Source organism: Callorhinus ursinus, unplaced genomic scaffold, assembly GCF_003265705.2.
Source record: "Callorhinus ursinus isolate GAN/ISIS: 27379988/994484 unplaced genomic scaffold, GSC_fseal_2.0 scaffold17, whole genome shotgun sequence".
Lineage (NCBI taxonomy): Eukaryota > Metazoa > Chordata > Mammalia > Carnivora > Otariidae > Callorhinus > Callorhinus ursinus.
The window spans coordinates 35,635,679-35,659,163 of NW_027397079.1; the positions used below are offsets into that span (position 1 = coordinate 35,635,679).

Below are 23,485 nucleotides of genomic sequence, written 5' to 3' on the forward strand. Positions count from 1 at the left end.
TTTTTAAACATTGTAGTCCGTTGAGTAATGAGGAAGTTTTTGAAGGATGCTTGGGGTTGGGAAGCTGAAGACTGAAGGTATTAAGTGTAACTTCTTGCCCCCTTAGGGACTGTTGTTGGAGTCCTCTGTGGAGAAGGCCCCTGTGTCTGTGGCCTGTGGAGGGGAGAGCCCCCTGGATGGCATCTGCCTCAGTGAATCAGATAAGACAGCCGTGCTTACCCTCATAAGAGAAGAGGTAAAGGCCCTCGTGTTCTGTCCACTTTTCACTCCCTGACTTTGTGAAGCCCATGCGCCAGCAGGGAGATCCTATCTCTGTTTGACTTGAGTTATTCCTGGCTGGAAGTTCTTATTTCCTGAGCTTGTGTAGTTCATAGAAAGGGCTCCCTGTAAAACTCTCATTGGTGCTGGAGTCCTGGGGAAAAAGCTGACAGCGCTTCGTTATCTTTCAGCCTTGAAGTTTTTTGAATATTGAATTCTGCCAACTCTTCCCACATATGTAACTAAATCAGTGTCTTCGTTTAACAGACTTGCAGTAATATAAAATTGCTTCCCACTTTGATCCATTCTTTAATTAAACAGATCAACTCTTAAATTCCTTTCCTGTGTCTCTTGAACAGCCTCTTTTCAAAATAGATTCCTGCTAGGCCTTTCCTGGGTGATTAGAAAAATATGAAAGATGCAGTCATGTGCTCTTAATCAGTTACCACCCTCTCCTGTTATGTTTCTATGCTGTATTTTATGTGTTTGGCTTGTGTGTTTCTTGATGATCCCACCCTTTTTTTTTTAAAGAAGGGAATTCCCTTATTTGTAGCAATGTTATTTTTATAATACAGTGAGAGTAGTTAAGAACCTGTTATATAGGTCTTTTAAAGCTTCACAAAATAGTATTAGGTTGATAATGAGGGATGTCAGCTGGTCCTGTTGTCAGAACTTGGGAGCAGTGGTGAGAAGGCCCTACCAAAATCTTGTCAATGAGAAAAATGACCTCATCTTCCTCCCGAGAGTGAAACTATGAGAAGACTGCCTAATGGAGCAGAGCAAGAATGTGCCTCATCACCTGAAGCAGACGGGCTGGCTGCTAGTTCTTGAGATTCTGTTAAAGGCACCAAAATAAAGACTGTTGTTATCAATGAGAAAGAGAGAAGCATAGAGAAGTATAATAAAAGGAAAACACTGATGCCTTTCTAAGCTCTGTCCAGGCACATGGAGTTTGAGGTAATGATTTATTGAGGGCATCCCAAACAGGGATACGGGTGCTGGTCTGAGGAGCAAGATCCTGCCTGTAGTGAGATACAGGTGCATCTGGCTGGAGGTTTTGAACTTCTGAGCCCCTAGTTATGACTCCATTCTTATCAAGCCATCAGAAATCTCTGTAGAATGAGAATATGCTGGTCATGCTAATGCTCTGATGCTGTCATAGTTCTATTTCTTATCATAAGTAAAATTAGTACTTTGATTAAGGTGAGTCTCTGCCAGGCTGATGGCTCTTCTTTTGGTGTCCTGTCCCAATCACAGTTCTGGGCCTACAGAGCTAAGAGCCAGACCCTGGACCTGGGTAAAATTCACAGAGATTGTGATTATCACTTGGAAGTTTCCTGGGAGATGTTCTCTTCACCTCTACTTTGGTGGCTACGTTTCCACCATCCTATGTGGCAGAGAGTACATTTTTCCAAATGCTTGTGAGCATTATACACAGAGGTTGAGGCTTTATATTCCCAATGTAGCTTGAATGTCTTGGGATGCACCTGGCTGTATGTTTTCAGTTTTCAATCTTAAATTCAAACTGTAATAGATTTCAGTAGGTAAAACCAAGCTTTATCTCTATTATAATTTAGATAATCACTAAGGAAATTGAAGCAAATGAATGGAAGAAAAAATACGAAGAAACCCGACAAGAAGTCTTGGAGATGAGGTTAGACTAGAGGTTTGGGGGAAGGGTTGGATACCTTTATGCATTGTTAGATTTAATATAAATGTAGTAATGAAAGTATTTGCTTACCACAGAACCAGCTGTTGAGAACTAGACGGCATTGATATTTGCACCTTAATTTGTGATTGACAGTGTCTTTTCATGAGTGTTTCTGACCAGTTATTCAAAATTTTTTTTTAAGATTTTATTTATTTGCGAGAGAGAGAATGAGAGACAGCGTGAGAGGGAGGAGGGTCAGAGGGAGAAGCAGACTCCCCGCTGAGCAGGGAGCCCGATGTGGGACTTGATCCCGGGACTCCAGGATCATGACCTGAGCTGAAGGCAGTCGCTTAACCAGGCGCCCTGACCAGTTATTCAAATACTGTAGCTTCTTGTGGGTTTTTGAAAACATTACAAGTAAGCAGAACCCACATAGTTCTTACCTTTTGAAGAGACATCAATTTGTGCGAAAAAAATCCACTTAAACTCCAGAATAATAAGATTTATTGACATACTCAGTTATGGAGACGTTATAATTTGTAACACTTTTCTAAAACTCAGTTACACATGATGGCTTCAAATTTCATAACCACCAAATAGATTATAAAAAGCATGTTAACAGGAAACAAAATCGATTGACTTAAATTGAGATCTTTTTATTTTTGCTCTTCATTCCCTAGAAAGGAGAATTAGAAGCTGTGAAATAACTAAAGATGGCAACAAAGAAGAAGAAAAACGCATAATTTATACACTCATACAGTCAACACTTGAATGATAAACATTTTAATTATGCCCACTTGAATTTGTAGCTCTTGTATTACTTGCTTTGTGAGCATTTACTGGGTGTGAGGTCCCGTGCAGGGTGTAGCAAACAGGAGGGGACAGCCCCTGCCCTTAGCTTACAGTAGCCGTCGGAAGAAACTCGGACCAAAGTGATGGGCACCACCAGCAAGGGGCAGGGGAACCATCATTTCTCACTGAGGAGTCACAGGGAAGAGCACTCATCTTACTGGAAAGGGTCAGGAACACTTCACTGCACTTCACCAAAAAGAAAGGTTCACATGACAGGGTGATCTTTAAAGTGTTTGAATAACTGAAATGCTTTTGGAACTAGGACAGTAAAATAAAATTTGTGACTGAATCAGAGGGCACGGACTGCCCATAAGGGTGGATGAGGGCCAGGAAAGCCTGAACTCAGATCAGACTTCTTAGGAAGAACCCCAAGAATGTCATTCACTTACTTTGTAAAAGATTGATTTGTCCAGGCAGAGTTAATGTTATTGCCTTGAGGTCATTTACATGAGGTTCAAAGAGAAAGTGAAGGCAGTTTCTATAGATAAAATAAATAGAATGAAAGGCTTGTTAAACATAAAATCTTCAGAAAAACTTTTTTTGAACGTTAACAAATCTTACCTTAATATTAAAAAAGCCCCAAAGCAGATAATTGGGTTATGTAAATTTGTTCATTTGAACATCATTTAAATATTCATTGAACATCATATACAGTGTTCAAATGTTCGTTTGTTAATGTGTTTGTTTAGGGCAGCATATCTCCAACTTCCATTGAAAATTCTCTTCTGATAATAATTTTTTTTTTTTAAGGAAAATTGTGGCTGAATATGAAAAGACCATTGCCCAAATGATTGGTAAGGACTTTTTTTTTTTTTTTTAAGATTTTACTTGTTTATTTGAGAGAGAGTGAGTGCGTGTGGCGGAGGGGCAGAGGGAGAAGGAGAAAGATTCTCAAACAGACTCCCACTGAGCGGGGAGCTGGACTTGGGGCTCAGTCTCACGACCCTGAGTTCATGACCTGAGCCGGACATGACCAAGAGGCGGACACTTAGCCGACTGAGCCATCCAGGCGCCCCTGGCCTTTTTCTTTGGTGTGAGCCACAGGTTCCATAGATGATTTTCAAATCAGAATATGAGCTTCCACTTGTCCCTCTTTTAGGTTCAGTTGATGCTCACTGTTTGCAGTGGTTCCGTTCTACAACGTTGCCACAAACACTGAATTAGCAAATACTGAGCTATTGCTTTAGGGGAAGTACAGGGTGAGGTTCCTGCGGGCCTCTGGTCACAACATCTTTGTCAATACATAACCTTGTCTTATTGTATTTCTGTTTAAAGACATCTGGTTTAATGTCAGTTCATTAACATTGAACTCATGGCGCAGTGCTGTATTCGTGTCTGAATGAAGATGATCTCACGAAGGTATTTTCTCTGTAAGGCACATCACAGCCTTCTTGCTCACCCAGAAAGCACAAAAATGCAAAAATCATGATACTAAATAGACTGAAAAGGATACTTATTTACAGTATGAAACAAGGAGGCAGTGTGTCGTCTGGTTCAGCCTTAGCTGAGAATGTGCACGTTAAGTGACTGACATTTTTTGCCCCTCTGCACATGACTAGGAATGCACCCCAAGTACTGATTTTTAGTTTACAAATAAATTGTAGCAAGTGGATAAATTCACAAGGACACAATCCGCAAATAATGAGCATCAGCCATAGTTAGGTTCATTTTAGAGGCTAGCAAATGCTTGAATTCTGTGACAAACCCTCCACCTGGCACCCAGAAGGTTGATGGCCTACTCATATCATCAGTACCCCTGGGTGGGGTCTTCCTTTGGGTGCAGTGTCCTTACTCTGCTGCAAGTTGTACTTTTTCCCTGTATTTGACACACTGGTACCTTTTACAAACCAACAGTAGTTGGTGCTCATGCATTGAATTTAGAAATAACTCTGCAGCCAATATTGTCAGGACTGACTGCCTAAGTCTTTCTCTGCTTAAGCACTGAAATGATATTTTCTACGGTCCACATCACCTCATGCCTTCCCATTGTAGGGCCTTTGTCATAGCTGCTCCTCTGCTGGAATATTCTCCCTGGATAGCTGCATGGCTCCCACCCTCAGCTCCTTTGCATCCCTCTGAGAGAGGCCACCTATTTGAAAAAGGAACCCCACCCCTCTTGTTCTGCTTTGGTTTCCCCCCATCACTTGTCACCATCTGAATCTCCCACTGACATAAGTCCTTGAGAGGAACTTTGTTATGTCCACTGCTGGGTCCCCCACCAAGAATACGGCTTAGCTCACAGAGGGCAGCTGATAACCATCTGTTGTATGACTCTGCCTTCACTTTTGATTGTGGTTCACAGAAGATGAACAGAGGACAAGTATGACCTCTCAGAAAAGCTTCCAGCAACTGACCATGGAGAAGGAGCAGGCCCTGGCTGACCTTAATTCTGTGGAAAGGTCCCTTTCTGATCTCTTCAGGAGATACGAGAACCTGAAAGGCGTTCTGGAAGGGTTCAAGAAGGTAGCGTGTCCTTTTGCTTTTGTCTCCTTAGTAGTGTATTTTCTTGGTAATGGATCTTTAAACATAGATGCCAGAGATGTGGATAGCCTTCTAAATAGGGGCTCGGGGTCCATTATCATTGGCCTTCTATCTTCTGTTCCAGTGAAGGTAGAGGTGTTCTTTCCTCTTTTCTCTTTCTGTGGTGGTTCAGGCATCTGGCTCACCAGGTGACGTGTCTTGGTCATTCCCCTCCTAGGTCAGGCTACAGCCAGAGTGTGGCATGGAGTGTAGTAAGCGTGGAACCCTCAGACCTTAGGAGAATTCTAGAAATTGTTTTGATAATTCACCAATTTAATATTAGTAAAGGGAAAATTTAGCACTGAAAAATTCAGGCTACAATTCTAGAAGAAAATAAGTAATAATCTTTCAGATTTACATGTAAGTGGGCATATTGATTCACCTTAGTTGCATACCATCAATAAGATACATTTATAGCAATGAACATTCTTTTTTTTTCATTGTAAAATAAAAATGAGAATGGCCAGTTTACCTAAAAGGAGACTCAGATTGCCATTCACTATTGAACTCTTTTTTTTTTTTAAGATTTATTTTTTAAGTAATCTCTACACCCAACATGGGGCTTGAACTCACAACCCCAAGATCAAGAGTCATGTGCTCTACTGACTGAGCCAGCCAGGCGCCACTGCCACTCACTTTTGAATGACGGCCTCCCTAAACTGGGTATATTGGTATAACTGAAACTTACTGTGTTTTGAAAATTTATACATGAAGAAATTATCTAGAATTTCTTCAGTAAGAATTATTTGTGCCTGTTTTCTCAAAGAAAACCCTGGTACGTGGTTTGTCACTAGTAGAAGAAAAATAAAATGACCAGTTTCTTTTATTTCTATTATTCTTTTATTGTCACTTTGGAACAGAATGAAGAAGCCTTGAAAAAATGTGCCCAGGATTACTTAGCCAGAGTTAAACAAGAGGAACAGCGTTACCAGGCTCTGAAGATCCACGCAGAAGAGAAACTAGACAAGTGAGAACTCGCGATAAATCTGTTTCACGGTTCATGGTGTGGTGGGAAGATTGGAAAAGGCCAGGAAAAACCCTCAGCCTTGTTTGGCAATTCCAGGTTGCACTGGGGGTCGTGTATCTGTGTGTCTGTGTGCACGTGCGCATACATTTTACTTAATTTTTTGAATAGGTAAAATCTTCACATGGTTCAAGCATTACAAAGAATAAAAAGATACACAGTATCTCTCTCCCATCCCAATGCCCTTCCTCCCCCGCCCTCCTCACCACAGGTAATTTGGTCATTAGTTCCTCCAGTCCTTGCAGGTCTACTTTTTCTCCTTCTCCCCCTCCCCCAGCTTTGTGGAGATAAAATTAACATAAATCATTGTGCAAGTTTAAGGTGTATGACCTGTTGATTTGCTCCAGTTCTATATCACACAACAGTAGCCTTAACTAACACCTCCAGCACACCATGTGATCACCGTTTTTTTACTGTGGTGAGACTCTCCCTTTGTTATACAGATGACAGCATACTTTGTTTTTTTCATTTAGTGGTGTATTTTGGAAATCTTCCCATAGCAATCCATGAAGAGCTTCCATTATTTTTCTTAACAGCCATATGGTGTTCCAGCGTTGAAATGTGTCATTTATTTAACCAAACCCGTCTCCTATGGGACACTCAGGTTATTTACCATCCACTACAAACAGGGCTGCAGTAAGGAACCTTGGATTATTATCATTTGGCGTGCATTTTGGTGAGCTCTCTGTATGCTGGAAAAGGAATTACTAGGCCAAAGAATATATGAATTTGTAATCATGATAAATGTTGTCAAATTGCCCTCATTCGACTTTCATCCCTGCATGAAGTATGAGAGCTTCTCTTCTCCCCACAGCTTGGCCAACAGACCAAATTTTTGGTTTTCTGCAAATCCAATAGATAAAGGTGGTATTTCAGTTTAGTTGGGGTTTTCTTTTTTTGATAAACAAATAGAGCATTTATTATATTCAGTGTAGTTTTGATTTTGTTTATCTTATGAGTAAAATTGAACTTATTTTAGCAACTGTCTATACACATATTCGCTTTACCGTGAATGATTCTATTCTTTGCCTGGTTTTCTATTGTCAGTTTATATATTATATATATAAATATATTACTGTATTTATGCACTAAGGATGCCGGCCCTTTGTGATATGAGTTGTGAATGATTTTTCTAATTTGTCTTTTGCCTTCTAGTGTTTTTTGACATACAGGAATTTATTTTTATGTAGCAAAATTTGTCAGTCATTTCTTTTACTCAGGATTTTCTGTCTTGGTGACAAAGATCTTCTTTGGGCTGAATATAAAATATTCTCCCATGTTTTCCTTCTAATACTTTTATGGCTTTATTTTTTTAACCCTTAAATCCAGCACATTTGGAATTTATCCTGAGGAACAGTCTGAAGAATGCTCCCAACTTTATTTTTTAACTAAAAAGTGATACCTACTTGTACATTTTGCTCTTTATCTTCATATTTGTAAAACATTTCAAGTTCCCCTCTCTCATTTTCACTCTCAGAGGTACTGCTATCAAAGGTTTATTGTGTGTCCTTCCAGTTTTTTCTTTGTGCCTTTACAAATACTACCCAAAATGGCTTTGGACTTTTTAGTTATAAAATACAGATTTCCTTTTTCACTTAATAGTGTTTCATGGCCATTTTCCATGTCAGAACATATAGTTCCATTTAGTTGTTTTTATTAGGTTGTAGGATTATTCCATTCCTTTATCGACGGGCATTTAGATAGTTTTATGCTTTTTTCTATTGTAAACAATTCTTCAGTGAACATACTGGTGCACACAATTGTGCAAAGTGGGAGTACTGCTGCGGATACATTACTTTAAGGGAATCGCTGGGTCAGAAGATGTATTCATTTTATTGTTTTTTTTTTAATTTTTTAAAAGATTTTATTTATTTATTTATTTGAGAGAGAGCATGAGATGGGGGAGAGTCGAGGGAGAAGCAGACTCCCAGCTGAGCAGGGAGCCTGATGTGGGACTCGATCCCGGGACTCCAGGATCATGACCTGAGCCGAAGGCAGTCACTTAACCAACTGAGCCACCCAGGTGCCCAGATGTATTCATTTTAAATCATAATAGTTGCAACCATATCACCCTCCACAAAGCGCCAGTTTTCATTTCCCCCATCAGCTGGTGAGCCTGTTTCCTTGCATCTTGGCCATCATAGAAAAAGAGCATCCTGGTTAATATTTGTCAATCTGATAAATTTTAAAAGTTTATCGTTTAAATTTGCATGCCTCTGACTACTACTGAGTTCTTAGCTTCCTTTCATCAATTAACTGGCTATTTATCAATTGACATTTATAGTTTTTAAAATTTCTTTTGTAGGGGCGCCTGGGTGGCTCAGTTGGTTAAGCGACTGCCTTCGGCTCAGGTCACGATCCCAGGGTCCTGGGATGGAGCCCCGCATCGGGCTCCCTGCTCAGCGGGAAGCCTGCTTCTCCCTTTCCCACTCCTCCTGCTTGTGTTCCCTCTCTCTCTGTCTCTCTCTTTCTCTGTCAATTAAATAAATAAAAATCTTTAAAATAAATAAATAAATAAATAAATAAATAAATAAAATTTCTGTTGTATCTCATTAATAAAGTCACTTTAAGTTCTAGTGTCATAGAGGTCAGTGGTTAGTGTCCTGTAACAATCCCACAGACCCTGCCTGCTATTGCCCTAGGTTAAAAAAAAAAAAAATCTAAGATTGCTGTAGAAACTGTCACATGATTCCATTTTCTAGTGACATAAATTTTGAACTCGCTGCGGCCTATGAGATTAATTCTGCCACTGGTTTTCACCTTGGAAATTTCCTTAGCAGTTGGGTATCAATTGAATATTTATAAATTTAAACTGAATGATTTAGGTCACTGATGTTTCCCTTATCATGCTGTCATTTCTTTTAATCTGTGTCTCACAGATGTCAGCGGTTAGTATCTTGACTCCTTAGCTATGACTGATGATTAACCAGGTGTTTCTTGTCCCTTTATTCTGCAAACAAAACACCACAAACAGAGCCAATGAAGAGATCGCTCAGGTTCGAACAAAAGCAAAGGCCGAGAGTGCAGCCCTCCATGCCGGACTCCGGAAGGAACAGATGAAGGTGGAGTCCCTGGAAAGAGCCCTTCAGCAGAAGGTACACAGAGGGGTGTGGTGTGACGACCGGAGAGACACTTGGTTTTCCTCCTTGGCAGTGGCTAACTTGTAGTGGATTTGGATGAAAGACATTCCTTGTCTTTTTTGCCCAGACACTTTGATCCAGCTCCTCTGGGAACTGATTCAGGTGGACACGAACAAGGCAGACCATTAATTCCCAAGCGTATGAGTAGGAAATATCCCCGGGCAGGATGCAGAGAGGAAATTGCATTAACTAAAATTTAGGGGACCAGACACTTCTTAGCTCTGAGGCTGCCTTTTTTCTTTCTTTTTGTTTTTTTATGTAATACATGACACCATCTTGCCCCTTCATTGCAACTTTACCCTCCTGGGGACATTGGCAACGTCTGGAGATACATTTACTTGTCACGACTGGCATCTCGTTGGTAGAGGCCAGAAATGCTACTAAACATCTAACAATGCACAGGACAGTCCCTACAACAAAGATTGACCCAGCTCAAAATGTCAGTGGTACCATGGTTGAGAAATTCTGTAGGGAGATAAAAATCAGGTCCCTATTTCTCACTGTTCAGTGATTCTTGGACTTCATTTTTTTGTGTGTGCCTCTGATGTTTTTCTTACTGTATCTCCAATTATGTACTCATGCCTCTGGCATCCCGTCACCTAGAGCAAGGGTTTCTATCATGGGGTCTGCTAACTCCTAGACAATGTTCCCTGGGATACTCATACTCCAGAATCCCAGGTCCCTGGAGGTGCTGATGGGCTGAGTGAGGTCCCAGATAACCTGTGTTTGTAACAAGTATTGCAGGTAATTCCTGCGATAACAAGAAAATTTGAGGACTAAGGTTCATGGACAAGCTGCAGAGGGCCAGTGGTTACCCTCATCCCCTACTCAACTGAAGCATGACTTGGGGAACACATGAACATTTTTCGGGGGAGAAGGGTCCCTTTCTTTAAAGGGTCTCCGATGTAGAAAAGTTAGGAACCACTCAGCCAGGATGTCAAGGCAGAGCGTAGTCAGCCTTGGGACTATTTAGTTGTCATTGCCTTGATCTCAGGATGCAAAGTGGCCTATATAACCATGTCATTTGTCTTTCAGAACCAAGAAATCGAGGAACTAACGAAAATCTGCGATGAGCTGATTGCAAAGCTGGGGAAGACTGACTGAGTTTTCCGCCATTAGCTCAGCAGATCTGCATTTGGCTGCTTTTCTCTTAACCACAGTTATCTTGCCTTATCCAGGAATAATTGTCCCTTTGCAGAGAAAAAAAAAAAATCTTTAAAAAAGCACATGCCCACTGCTGCCTGTCCCGCTTTGCTGCTGACACAACAGCCCTGGAAGGAACCCGAGAGCATCGCACGGTCCTGGGAGGAGTGGCGTCCAAGCACTGTCCACCAATAGGTTTGGTCAGGCTGCTAAGTTTGGGGGTGTGATTTCTCTGTCTTTAGTTCATTTTTAAAAGTCATCTTTTCTTTTCCAAGCATGTTAAATTTGGAATTTTGTGGCTCCTCTTTGGGATCATCTTCTGTCCACCACCTGTCTGAATTTTTTGGTGACCTATTTACTTCGTCTTTTAAATTTAGCGTTCAACATTGGTAGTCTTATTTGAGGGAGGAAATAATTTGGCCTATTGTTACTTCTAGTTTGTAAACAAGAAGGGACTTTGAGTACCTGTTTCTACACACACATACACACACACATATATGCTTATATATATACGCTGCTGGTTTTTTCCTCTGAGGCAGAGTCAAATAAGAGCTTCTCCACACAAGAGCGTATTTCCATAAATGTAAAACCCTGTTTTGAAATAGAGTCGTGGCCCAGCATGCCAACCTCACACTTTGGGGAATTGAAGGTGCAAAGACCCCAGACTCAGGTTTTAGTCTGGGGAAGACTTTTTGCCACAGTGTGTCGTTGCCCTGGTATTTGGTTACTCCTCAGCCCTGACAAGTGCGGCCCCTTTGGGGTCAGTCTCCAGAGCATGAAGGGCAGCACTGGCTGGACTCCCTCCAAGCTGAGGTTTGGCAAGTCTGTCCCAGAGCCGTTCTGTCTCCTCTGCTTCTGTTTGTTGCTACAAAATCAGCATTGACCCTTCATCATCTATTTGAAATATGCAAAGAAAATCTACTTGTAAAAGGCTTAGGCAGTCTCATTGAGTTAAAAGGTAACTGTAGCCCTGCTAGCCATTGTAAGGAGAAGAAACAGTTGGTTTTTTACAAGTGTAATGCGTTGTTCTTTGGATTTTTTTTTTTTTAAGACAAAAAACCCTTTCAAAACTTAGAATGTGTAACAAAACGGGCTATAAAAATCATGTGAACCACTCCAAAAATCAGCACATTTTGAATATTGTTAAACAAAGAGCATTTGGATCCCGGAGGAGAGGAGTGCAGGGGGCAGAACAACACTCACAAAACCAAATTCCTGAAGCTCTTCCTGGACGTGGGTCAGAGTGATGGGGCCATTAACCCCAAGATGGAAATCTCTCCATGTAATGTCAGTGAACTCCCTTCCATTTGGTAGGCAGAACCAAATCCATGCAGTGTTTGAAAACACTCTTTTGTCTTAATCTTACACCCTGAAAGTCTTCATGGTGATATGCACTATATTCAGTACATGTAAGTTTTCGTACCTTTCCTGCAAAAACTCTTGCATGATCCAACTTCAGCAATGAATTGTGCCTAGTGGAGAACCTCTATAGATCTTTAAAAATGCATTTTTCTTTAGCAGTGTACTATTCACATGGGTGCGATCTTTAGCCCCAGGAAGGTCTATCTAATGTCTTTTAAAGCTAGAAGTCACGTCTTATCAATATGCATTTATCGTAATTGGTGCTTAGGCTGTATTTTAAAGCCTACTGTCTTAATATTTTGTACAAAAAAGAACAACAGAAATGATCTGTGGTTGGAGAAGTGACTTGACAATCATTTGGGCTTTGAGAGCAGTCACTGTGGTTCAGTGCGAGTACGATACTTGTAGCCACAGTGTCCGTGATGGACAAGTGTCTCCAGTTGGTGGAACGGATTTCTCTTGGTCCTCCACTACTAGGGAAATTAACTTTGCATTTTGCAGAAAGAAACATTGCTAAACCTTTTTGCCGCTGTGTTTTGGTCAGATATCCATGTTTATTTGTTTTATATTGATCTGTTTTAAGCATGAAAGGCTTATAGTGGTCTCCATTCTAAATCCGTAGTCCTCCATTTAGGCTTCTTATGTATATAAAAAAAAGTAGCGGTGTGTGAAAACCAAAGTGACGACAATCCTTCCCTAGCACGCTAGTGGAAGAGACCCCCCCCCCCAAAAGACCCCAGTGAATGAGGTTGCTGCACAAGGGCCACGAAAGGGCCCTGGTTACGCAACGTCCGCCGCTGGCTTCTCAGCCATGGCTGTTACAAGGGAATGTTCTTCCTCCTCACTTCATAGATGGATATTCTCCAACAAGAATAAAAATGTAGCTTGTTCAGCTGGCAAATCAAGAGAATATCCTGGGCAGAAAGAAGTATGTTTGTTTTTCTTGAAAAATAAGCAAAAGGAAAAAAAAAAACTTTCTCAAAATTCTAAAGAGTAAGAACATAGCCTACAGTTTTGCTTCAAAGCATGTGAGGGCCATGACTTGTTAAGTCATGGCCCTCAAACAAGAGTGAGAAGAGAGGAGAAAGGAAGCTGCTGTCCCGGACAGGTTTGGGGGCATTAGGTAATCAGTCTTGTTGAGACTCTGAACCCAGAGCTATTTCTTAAGTTTTTGACTTTGCCAAAGTGTAGATAGATAGTCTTTATCTAAAAGTATTTTAATGGGAAGATTTAGCTAAGACAGACCAAACAGTTTGTCACTTGGTTGGCTGGTCAGTTATAGTCAGACCTCCTGAGATTTACTTTATTTGGAGAAGCTCCTGGAAGCCAGTGACCTGCCCAAACCTTTTGTTCTGTAAAACTGTTCTGGAAATATTGAGAAGCCCAGTTTTCTCACGTGGTTTCTAGCTTCTTCAGACCCAGCCCAAATTAGGAAGTATAGAAGCACATGATGGTGAGGAACTCTGACGATCTGGCAGCCTTCCAGAATGATATGGAATCTAAGGGGAGATATATGTTTCATTTTGGAGGCTAACTCAAGCTGAATTTTACCCTTCCTTCCTGTCCCACACTTTGTGCAACCCTCCCACAAATACTTAGATATTTATTAGACAGCCCTGAATTAGCACTGTTTATACACGGGGAGCATCAAGTGCCCCGAACGTTCCTGGGCTGACTAAGCAGCCAGAATGAAACACTGATTTTCAATCAAGGCAGGTAACAGAGGGCCCAGCGGTGGTTCTACAGCTCAGAATAGAGTTTTAAAGAGAGGGCATTGGTAAGTCTGGTGTGCTGTGGTCGGAGATGATTCAGCACACCCTTTTTTGGTGGGGCAGAAGCTTTAACACTCCCTGTTTATTTCCTTTGGTTCTTCACTACAGCCGGTAGCCGTCTCCCAAGTCATACACGATTGTCGTCCCTCTAGTCTGTGACTGTGCGAGCTTGCTCTCGGACGACGTGGGTTTCTTACTTTATCCTCTTGTCGGGAAGAGAGAAACTAAGTGTTGAAAGATTAAATGATTTAGGCAAAGGATTTTAAAGTAAAGATGTATATATTCTAAAGAATTTAAAAGATAACAGATTATTATTTGCTTATGAAAGAATAAAATATAGTCTGGGAATCCCAGAATGCCAAGCCAAAGGTCTAAGAAGTCATCTTCTTCAAAGATTTTAAAGAAGTAGCATTTTGAGGAGACTTCTGTCCAAAAAGGTTTGACTGGCCTCCAGATTCCAGTGGCTTTAGGAAAGCAACGTACCACTCAAACCTTGAGTCTCTCGCATAGTAAAGGTAAAGGAACTGATACACAAGACACTTCTCTCTAAGGGTCTCCTCTGGAAGATGATGTCAACAGCAGCATTTCCAGGGAAGACCCACGCCCTCGTGCCCAGAGCCAGCATTCTGGAGACTAAAGATTGCACTTTTCGTAGTTCTTTGTCCAAATGCAATCCCATTTCTGTGCCTCTTAGCATGCAGTTAGATTTGGACAAACAAGATTCCTAAGGAATGACTTTATTAACTATAATATGGTTACAGCTATTACATATATATATATTCTGGTTATAGTTCTAATATGGAGATGTTGCGTGGGACGCCGGCCTGTGGCAGTCCAAATAACGCTCCCAACTCATTTGGAGGCCAGGCCCAGAGCTGAGGGGTGGCTCGAACCTTCCCTGTATCCCTTCTTCACCGTAGAGCTGTGAAGGTGTCACTTTGTTCCCCCTCTGCCTTTCAGTGGTATCTGAAATATATACAAAGTACGTCCTAGTCACATTGCTAACGGATGCTCTGTGAATAATTTCCACATGGACGTGTACGGATTTGAACTCTGAAACTGCGCCCAGTCCAGATACGGGGCCGCCTGCAGATTACTGGCCACACGCGCAGCTTCCGAGCCGTCCTTGTCACCCAGGGGGACGGGATCCAGGCATTCCTTTTAAACCTCAGAGGTAGCAGTAAACCTTTCAGTGTTGCTGTTAGCAAGTGTGTGTTTGCCAGTAGATACCCATTTGTACTCACGTGCCAACAAGTAAACGTCAGCCGCACATCTGCTTCCTCTGTGTCCCCACGGGCGCCCAGCCGCTTGTGAGGAGCCTCTCGTCTGGAGGAGCGAACGCCTCATCGACTACTGTTATCAGGATTGTGTTGTGTGGAATAATCATCTACATAAATTTTATATGCACACTACTTTCCCTTTTATATGTCAGGTAAATATTTGTAAAAGTTATACTCACACAAATGAAATTATTATAATGATTACTAATATATTTTTTCCATGTTTCATTGCCTGAATAAAAACTGTTTACCACTGTTAGATCTGGGCGTGGGAGTGTTTTGCCCCCTGGTTAGAAGTCATCTTATCCCCAAGTGTGAAAATTTATGACAGCCCTGCTTTTCAGAGCTCCATATTTCAGGCTAAAAATAGAACAGATGACATTTTCACAACACTCATTTTGTGAAATTTTATGCATTTGGTTGGGTGTGTAATTAAAACAAACAAACTTTGGAATTCAGACCTTGCCATATAAATTTCCATGCCTTCGCATCTGTGCAAACAAAGTTTTTAATTGCGTGCTTCTTGGTTTTGCTTAGAGACTGCGTGTCTGCTTTGGCATTTTGCAAGCCCTGAGAACCTAAGTCCCCTCAAGCTTTGGACTCATTGACAAACACAGGATAAGCCCGGACTGTGCAAACACTGCAAAGCAGCCCACAGCAAAGAGTTCACGTGTTTGTGCTTCTTCTAGGTTAATACCAGGAGAAACTTTCAGTACTGGCCCGGCCACCTCTGTGCTTAAGGGGAGAGGGGCCTGGGCAGGAGACTTCGTGAGTTTTACTGCAGGAAAAGATCAACTAGAAGGCTAGTTATGGGTCCACTCCACAGCTTGGTGGGGGACCGACCCACTGTGGAGTCCGAGCACTGTTGGCTGCATCATAAGACCCCTGCAGCCTATGACGTTCCTAAAAAACGTTTCTCTCTAGTATGCTCCTGAGCCGGCAGGAGGAGACCTGTGAAACGACAGAGGAGGTGGCACTGATTCTTGCTACATGCTCACAACGGTAGAAATCTCATCATTTTCCAAGCATTATTGCGAAGAAGAAGACAGAAAGTACCTTCCTACTCCTACAGTTGTATTCTTAGATACGATGAGACCAAAGGGGATTTTCACACGTTTGCAAATAGGGGATCGTTTTAGTGAGTGGCAAGCGGTATTTTCATAAGAGAAACCGTAACAGGAGGTAAGGTATCGCACAAGTTAAGGATGAGTAGTGTTTCACGAAATCTGTTGCAGATAGAAGTGTGTATGTACTAGGTCATGATGGAAAGTTAATTTCTTGCTATGGCTGGTGGTGGAAGTGTGAAAAAAAACCAATCTACCAACTTAAGTCCTTTTGCAACTATAGAAACTGAGGTCCGGAGAGAAATGTGGCCAAGACCGCATAGCTTGCATATTAGTGAACATTGTTGCCGTCCTTCAAAATGGGCAGCAAAATTGTCACTTCGTCCTTTGTCCTTTTCAAGCTCTTTAAATCCAAGCCCTCCCAGGTTTGGATAATATTGTAGGCATTTTCCAAGTTTGTAGGCACTTAAGGACCAGTCAAAACCGAATACCTTTCTCCTCATGCAATTATTCACTTACCAAATACTTCTGCATCTGCAGAATCTAAAGTGAAACGTGCGGAGTTTCTGAGGCTTAGTTAGCGAAAGAGAAATTGTTTTCAAGTTTCACTGAAACGTCACTGAAATATAAATGATAGCTAAATAAAACTTCTTTCCCAGCAGAAAGCCATTCCTAATCTAAAAGTCTTTGCCCAGTTGTGATTTATAGGTTATTTTATCTAAGTTATGTGCATGAGGGTGGAGACCCAGTGCTGCTTACAATTTAATCACGAGATAAATCTAACCACGCCCCCCCCCCACAGGACAAGATGGCGCGGGACCGTCAGTGCTGTGACAAGCCCTGAGTGCTGGCGGGGTCCTGGAGGAGGGACAGTGGAATAGGGAAAGACACACAAATCCAGCAGAGCACCAGGTCGTGCAGACCAGCACCCGGCTCAGACTGGCTTCAGATCCAGCGTCTCTGTTATTTCGCCGGCCTGAGCTTGTTTCCTAGCTAGGGATAATAGTTCCCACCTCATGAGGGGCTGGGGAGGGCTCCAGGGGAATGCATGCATCGTGCCTGTCCCTTAGGTCCTTATGGGATAGTGATTATCATCCCATGATATCACCTAAAACTTGGAGTTTATCCAAGTTTCAAATGGAGACTGACTCTTAGAGTCAAATGATTTTGCTGTTAGTTTTATTAGACATCTCAAAATAACAAAGCTTTGGAAACTGAAGAGTTACCTAACTTTGTCCTTTTATTTGAGATGAATAGGAGGTCGGAGTGTAGAGGATTAGTTGAAGACAGATCCCAAAGTCAGGGCGACTGAGCAATTAAATGGGGATGGATGTCCCTGTTTGTGTGCCACAGACCATTCCAAGTGCCCCCAGACCTGTACCAGCCGTGAGATCCTAGGTGTCTATGATCTTTTTTTTTTTTTTTTAAAGATTTTACTTATTTATTTCACAGAGACATAGCGAGAGAGGGAACACAAGCAGAGGAACTGGTAGAGGGAGAAGCAGGCTTCCCACAGAGCAGGGAGCCCGATGTGGGGCTCGATCCCAGGACTCTGGGATCATGACCCGAGCCGAAGGCAGATGCTTAATGACTGAGCCACCCAGGCGCCCCAGGTGTCTATGATCTTGAGTTTTCCTTTGCCAGAATGTGTAGGTCTCCGTGGGAATATACATGCAGGAACAGACCAGATACAATTCAGTTAACAAAACTTGACTTTTAGCTAATTTAAAGGAAATTTGAGTCCTCTCTGTGCCAGGTGCCTTTACAAATAGGTCACGTGAACAATTCCATGTGGGTGGAATTTTTTTTAACCGATGCGGGAAAACGAGGTTAAAAAACACTGAACGTGAACGTGAGTCGGTTAGCTGGAGGGTGGAGATGGCATGTGAACCCCGGTCTCTGATCTCAAATCCCATTCTCCTTAAGGCCACTCCATGTTGAGAGCATGTCCTTCGAGCATGCAGAGGACTTTTTATCTTGCTCTTTTCTCACCTCAAGTGGGAATATTTCAGTGGATAGCAGAAGGCCATTGCATGATGTCTCCACAGTTCAAGAGTGTGACAGCATGAAACCTACTCAGAGCTGCATAATTGGCCACTGTACTGGAAAGGCACTGTAAAGGGATAAACAAAACTCCATTCTACCTCTCAGGCATCCTGACTTTGCAAAAAGAGCTCGGCATGGGAGGCTGAGCCATGGGTTCTAGGCCTAGTTTTTGTCAGCTGCATTTGGTTAGGTCCCACCCCCCTCATTTGGACTGAGAATCCTAGCAGATCTGATTTGTGATTTGACAGGTCTGTCCAAAGTGCTGGCTATCAGGCAAAAGCTCCCCCGGTTTCCCTTTCGAAGTCATTCTGGAAAGGCCTATCTTGAGATGTCTTTTTTTTTTTTTAAGATTTTATTTATTTATTTGACAGAGACAGCGAGAGCAGGAACACAAGCAGGGGGAGTGGGAGAGGGAGAAGCAGGCTTCCCGCTGAGCAGGGAGCCCGATGCGGGGCTCTATCCCAGGACCCTGGGATCATGACCTGAGCCGAAGGCAGACGCCTAACGACTGAGCCACCCAGGCACCCTTGAGATGTCTTTACAGGAGTGGACTTGCCACAAGATGGTGGGGCCACAGGGATTTTTGCCGTGTCCGCTGTGGCTGCAGCATTCAGAGAGGCAAATGCCAGCGCGCATTACACAGGAAGGGAAAAGGCCTGGGCCCAGGCCCCAAGCCGATGTCCAGGTTTGTGCTCATTTTCTCTGGCCAACTGCTCTGATCTAGGCCTCCATTTTGTCCATAGGATGAAGGCAGGTTTTCTCCTCTAAGCCTCTCCCAAGAGTGTCATGACAGCCACTGTCCCCAACACTCCCATGACTCAAGCTGACGCGCTCAACAGTCCCAGGGCCCTAAGCCCACAGACTCAGGCCTTTGCTTGCACACCCTGTGGAGATGGCCAGCCCGCACCGTCTGCCTTTCTGAGAATAAATTACTTTGACAAAACGTGTTGAGTTCTTAAGATGTGCAAACTTATAATCGCAAATACTCAACCGTAAGACATTCTGTAGGCTTACGCCTTTTTCGTTCTAGACATCAAAAATGACAGCGCAGTTTGCTAATGTGGTGCGTTCAGGCATAATCACCATATTTTACTGAAATCTTGGAAGAGTCCAGCCAGACCCGTTCAGACCACGAGGTGCCGTGCAATAAGGCACATATACCTCAGATTCCCCCCGAAAGGGTGTCACGGTAATTTGCCTCTTATGAAGTCCTGATTTTTCCAGACACATTTTTTTTTCTTTCTCCCTTTCAGTTGATCTTTGTAACATCATCTGTTTTTGGCAGAAGAGGTCTAAAATCGAGTGTTTCCTGCAGCAGCTTCCCGTGCAAATGTGTGTGACCGGTCACTAGGGGGCGCCACTCAAATTGCAGGTTAACACCCATCTGAGAGGCTCTGATAGAGAAGAGAGCAGACGTGCTGGTAGTTAAGAATTAGCAGTGAAGAGAAGCCCTGAGCCGTGGAATTTTAATCTCATACGTACGTGTGTGCACTGGGTCGCAATTTTAAATGACTTAGGTTGAGGGTCTGAAAAGTTAAAAAAAAAAGAACAAAAGTTTGAAAGCCAAAAAAAAAAAAAGTTTGAAAGCCACCAACTGCAGGTTTTGGGGCAGGGGGGTTGTGGAATCAGTTACAGTGTTTTCTGGGAGTGAAAAAGGACTTTCGGTTGCAATGCCCATCTCTTAAAAGTAAGCTACAGAGTTAGACCACTTAGTAACCAACAACCACAGTTCATAGTAACTTGAAGAAATCCACACTTTAGAACAGGAACATGAAGCTGCTTTCAGAAAACAGGACATCATAAAAATTCCTTCCTAATGGTCAGTTGAGAGGGAAGGAGAAAAGAGGAAGTTAGGGGAGAGCATATAAAGAATAAGAGCCTGGGAGCCCAAAAGTGTTCTAAAAAATAAATTTCTGTTTTACAAGAGAAAAAGCAAAATTCTGTCCTTCCCGGGTGCCCACCGTACTGAACGCTCTCTCCTTCCTGTGGCGGCAGAGGGCGGGCCTTCTTGGGTTCAAAGCCCCATTTTGCTGCCAGTGCTGAAAGCTAACCTGACTCCCATTCGAAAAAATGAAACCAGTAAGACTACTCCTTGATTACAGGTTCTTATCCTAAACTCCCTTTGCACAGTTCAATTCTGAATGATAAATGTGTGTATACGCAGTAAATTCCTGAAAATCTTCACTAGATTCAGGTGATTGTTACCGCAAACGCCATTCTCCAACTGAGTAACCTCAAGCAGTTAGGATGCTTGTGTTAAATGAGAAAGTGACTAAGTCATGAGGTTACCACGCATTTTTACAAGTGTGATAAGATGTGAAGTTGAGTTTGAGAGTTTGAGCCAATGAAATAAACCTAAAAAAAAAGGTTTCGCCACAATGTCACACAGGTGGCGATCTGAGAACCCCAGGGATCTGGTGAAATAACTGGTCAACTAGAATAGCTGTTGAGATAACCCACCAGCTTCTCTAAACATTTTAAACAAATTTTAGAATAATTTTAAATTTACAGCCCAGTTGCAAGGATTCTCTAGACTTTGCTTCCCCCTTTTGTGGTTAGCTCTCTACATCTGCCCTTCCCTATTTCTTATCTCACTGTTAACAGTGTTCCAAGAAGGTCTGAGTATTTACTGAGCATTTACCAGGTGCCAAGTCCTGGGGGCGGGGGGATGCTGATGAGGGAAAGCTTTATCCACCTCCTTGTCCCTTTTCTTCCCCAGTGTTTTCCCTCCTTTTTCAAGCCTTATTGTACTTTTGTGGTATGTTCCATAAAGGGATAAGGAAGGACTATGAGCTGTTCGTTCACCCCATCTTAGAAATAAGCATTACTGTGGTTATAGGTGAGGGGTGGTATCATGGGCAATCTCTTTTCCAATAAGATGTTACCTTAATAAATTTTCAAGACTTATTTGAGAGAGAGAGCAGGGGGAGGGGCAGAGGGAGAGAAGAGAATCTCCAGCAGACTACCCGCTGAGCACGGAGCTCCATCTCACGGCCCTGAGATCAAGACCTGAGCGAAATCAAGAGTGGGATGCTTAACCGACTGAGCCACCAGTCACCCCAACAATTTTTATTTATTTTATTTTTTAAAGATTTTATTCATTTATTTGACACAGAGAGAGCGATAGTGAGAGAGAGAGCACAAGCAGGGGGAGCGGCAGGCAGAGGGAGAAGCCTGACGTGGGGCTTGATCCCAGGACCCTGGGATCATGACCTGAGCCGAAGGCAGACGCTCAACCAACTGAGCCACCCAGGCGCCCCCCCCAAATTTTGTTTTCAAAGCTATGTATGATAATTCGCCATAGATGAAAGAAAGGCCGCTTTTCTTTTCCTCCCTGCATCATCTTTGCAAAGCACGTGTGTCAGATTGAGAAGAGAGCTGGGTGCCAGGCCTGGCCTCCACGCTGGAGCTCTGGACGGCCACTATAATACCACGGACCTCCTTCCTCAGCTGTAAAATACCAGGAGTTTGGACTCGCTCTGTGACTCTGTGTTCTTTTCAAAACTGCGTATGTGTGCAGGTATACTAACATTTTATTTTTATTTATTTTTTTAAAGATTTTATTTGAGAGAGCGAGAGAGAGATAACGAGAGAGAGAGAGCACAAGCGGGGGGGTGGGGAGGGGAGAGGCAGACTACCCAACAAGCAGGGAGCCCCATGTGGGACTCGATCCCAACACCCTGGGATCATGACCCGAGCCACCCAGTCGCCCATACTAACATTTTAAATGTGTCATTCAAACTTGAGCTCTTTTCCAGTCTCTATTCAGGTTCCCTTTGTACTCCAGATATATTCTCCTGACACAGCTGTTCTCCTAATTCTTTTGGTCATAGTTCTGCACTGAAAAATGCTTTTTATGGAATTCTTGTTTGAGAGTCCCCCATCCAAATTAACACTTGCTCGCTCCCTAAATGAAATCAAATCACAAACATAAACACAGCTGTACCTGTGTGCATCCAACTTTAGTATCTCAGTGTCCACGGATCCGTGATCTTCAGGGAGAACAGGGTTCATTTGGCTGGAGGCAAATGCTTTTGTTCTGTCTGGGAGACAAGATGAGTGAGGGGGAGGGAGGCATGTATATACCAGGAGGCAAAGCAGGCAGCATCTGTAGGTTCCAGCTGGGTCCACTTTAGTTCTGGAGGTGGATCAAATTCTGGGCCTGTCTGTGCTTTTGGACACCGATCTGCCATTTTCCTAATTCTGGAAAATTCCTAATCTGATCTATGACATTGACCAATGCCAATATAACATAATCTGACAGTTTTTCTAGCTTCTCTGGAGAAGGCATCCTGTAATGTGATTCTGGTCACATTTTCTGATCAGTAGATATTACGTAGATTTATTTATATTTCCATTTTGTTCTAAAAAAGGATTTAAGGCAGTTTGCAGGCAGGGTGTAAAACCATTGGCATCACTTAAGATTTCAGTTAAGACTGATTATGGTAAAGGACTTGGTTGATACAGTTGGGACCAGTCACCATCCCACCCACATGACAGGCTTGGCCACGCCAGCCACCAGCCTGTCATCACACAGATTGGATCTTTCTGAAACATTTTAGCAAGTTACTCTTCTAAAATATCTCCCTTTTGTCTTTCAACATTTGCTACTTAATTCAACATCTCTCGAACATCTATTGCATGAGAAGGACCAGGTTAAAGGTTATGTGAAGAAGGCATAATTCTGGCCTTTAATATACCTGTTACCCAATTCAGGGGTCAGCAAATGATGGCTGGGGGCCCGATCTGCCCTACTGCCTGTTTTTATATGACCCTTCAAGCTACGAATGGTTTTTATATTTTTAAAGTGGTCAAAAAAATCAAAAGAAGAATACTTCATGTCAAGTGAAAATTATATTAAGTTCAAATTTCAGTGTCTGTAGATAAAGTTTTATTATAACGGGCCACACACATTTTCTTATGTGACCTCTGTGACACTTTCACATCACAACAGCAGAGTGGAGTCAGTGTGACAGAGACTGTTTGACCTGCAAAGTCTAAGGTATCAACTATTTGGTCCTTTCCAAAAAAACAACAAAAAAATTTGCCAACCCCTTTTATATTCAACTAATCTATTGACTGTCCACTGTGTTCTTTCTTGGAGCTTGGTTCTACTGTTCTCCGTGCTGGAGTTACAAAGGTCCTGTCCTAAGAGAGAGATGGAGTCTAATGCAGGAGAGAGACCTTCACAGTGACATCACAGACCTTAACAGGGACAACAGTGCGTTATTATAGATAGTAACCGTTCCTCATTCACACTTAGCGCTTTGTGCGTGCCAAGCACTACTCTCAGGATTGTATATGCATTAACCCACTTCATCTTCACTATAACCCTATGAAGCGTTAGAAGAATTTTTAGAAGAGGGTATAATC

The 23,485-nt window shown here is 42.5% G+C and overlaps 1 protein-coding gene across 16 annotated transcripts in view; it reads left to right on the forward strand.

The window, feature by feature from the left end:
• TACC1 (transforming acidic coiled-coil containing protein 1) overlaps positions 1 to 12,934 on the forward strand; it is a 115,530-nt gene extending 102,596 nt beyond the window's left edge. For 13 of the 16 annotated variants that reach the window (XM_073902483.1, XM_073902481.1, XM_073902488.1 and 10 more), the window contains 7 exons: positions 107 to 235; positions 1,836 to 1,912; positions 3,512 to 3,555; positions 5,064 to 5,224; positions 6,142 to 6,248; positions 9,280 to 9,400; positions 10,481 to 12,934. In XM_073902483.1, the coding sequence (XP_073758584.1) occupies positions 107 to 235; positions 1,836 to 1,912; positions 3,512 to 3,555; positions 5,064 to 5,224; positions 6,142 to 6,248; positions 9,280 to 9,400; positions 10,481 to 10,549 (708 nt within the window). In that variant the 3' untranslated portion in view covers positions 10,550 to 12,934. Of the gene's footprint in view, positions 1 to 106; positions 236 to 1,835; positions 1,913 to 3,511; positions 3,556 to 4,036; positions 4,121 to 5,063; positions 5,225 to 6,141; positions 6,249 to 9,279; positions 9,401 to 10,480 lie in introns of those variants that run through there. The other 3 variants (XM_073902486.1, XM_073902485.1, XM_073902487.1) reach the window with 2 other exon arrangements.
• The last annotated feature ends 10,551 nt before the right edge of the window (positions 12,935 to 23,485 follow it).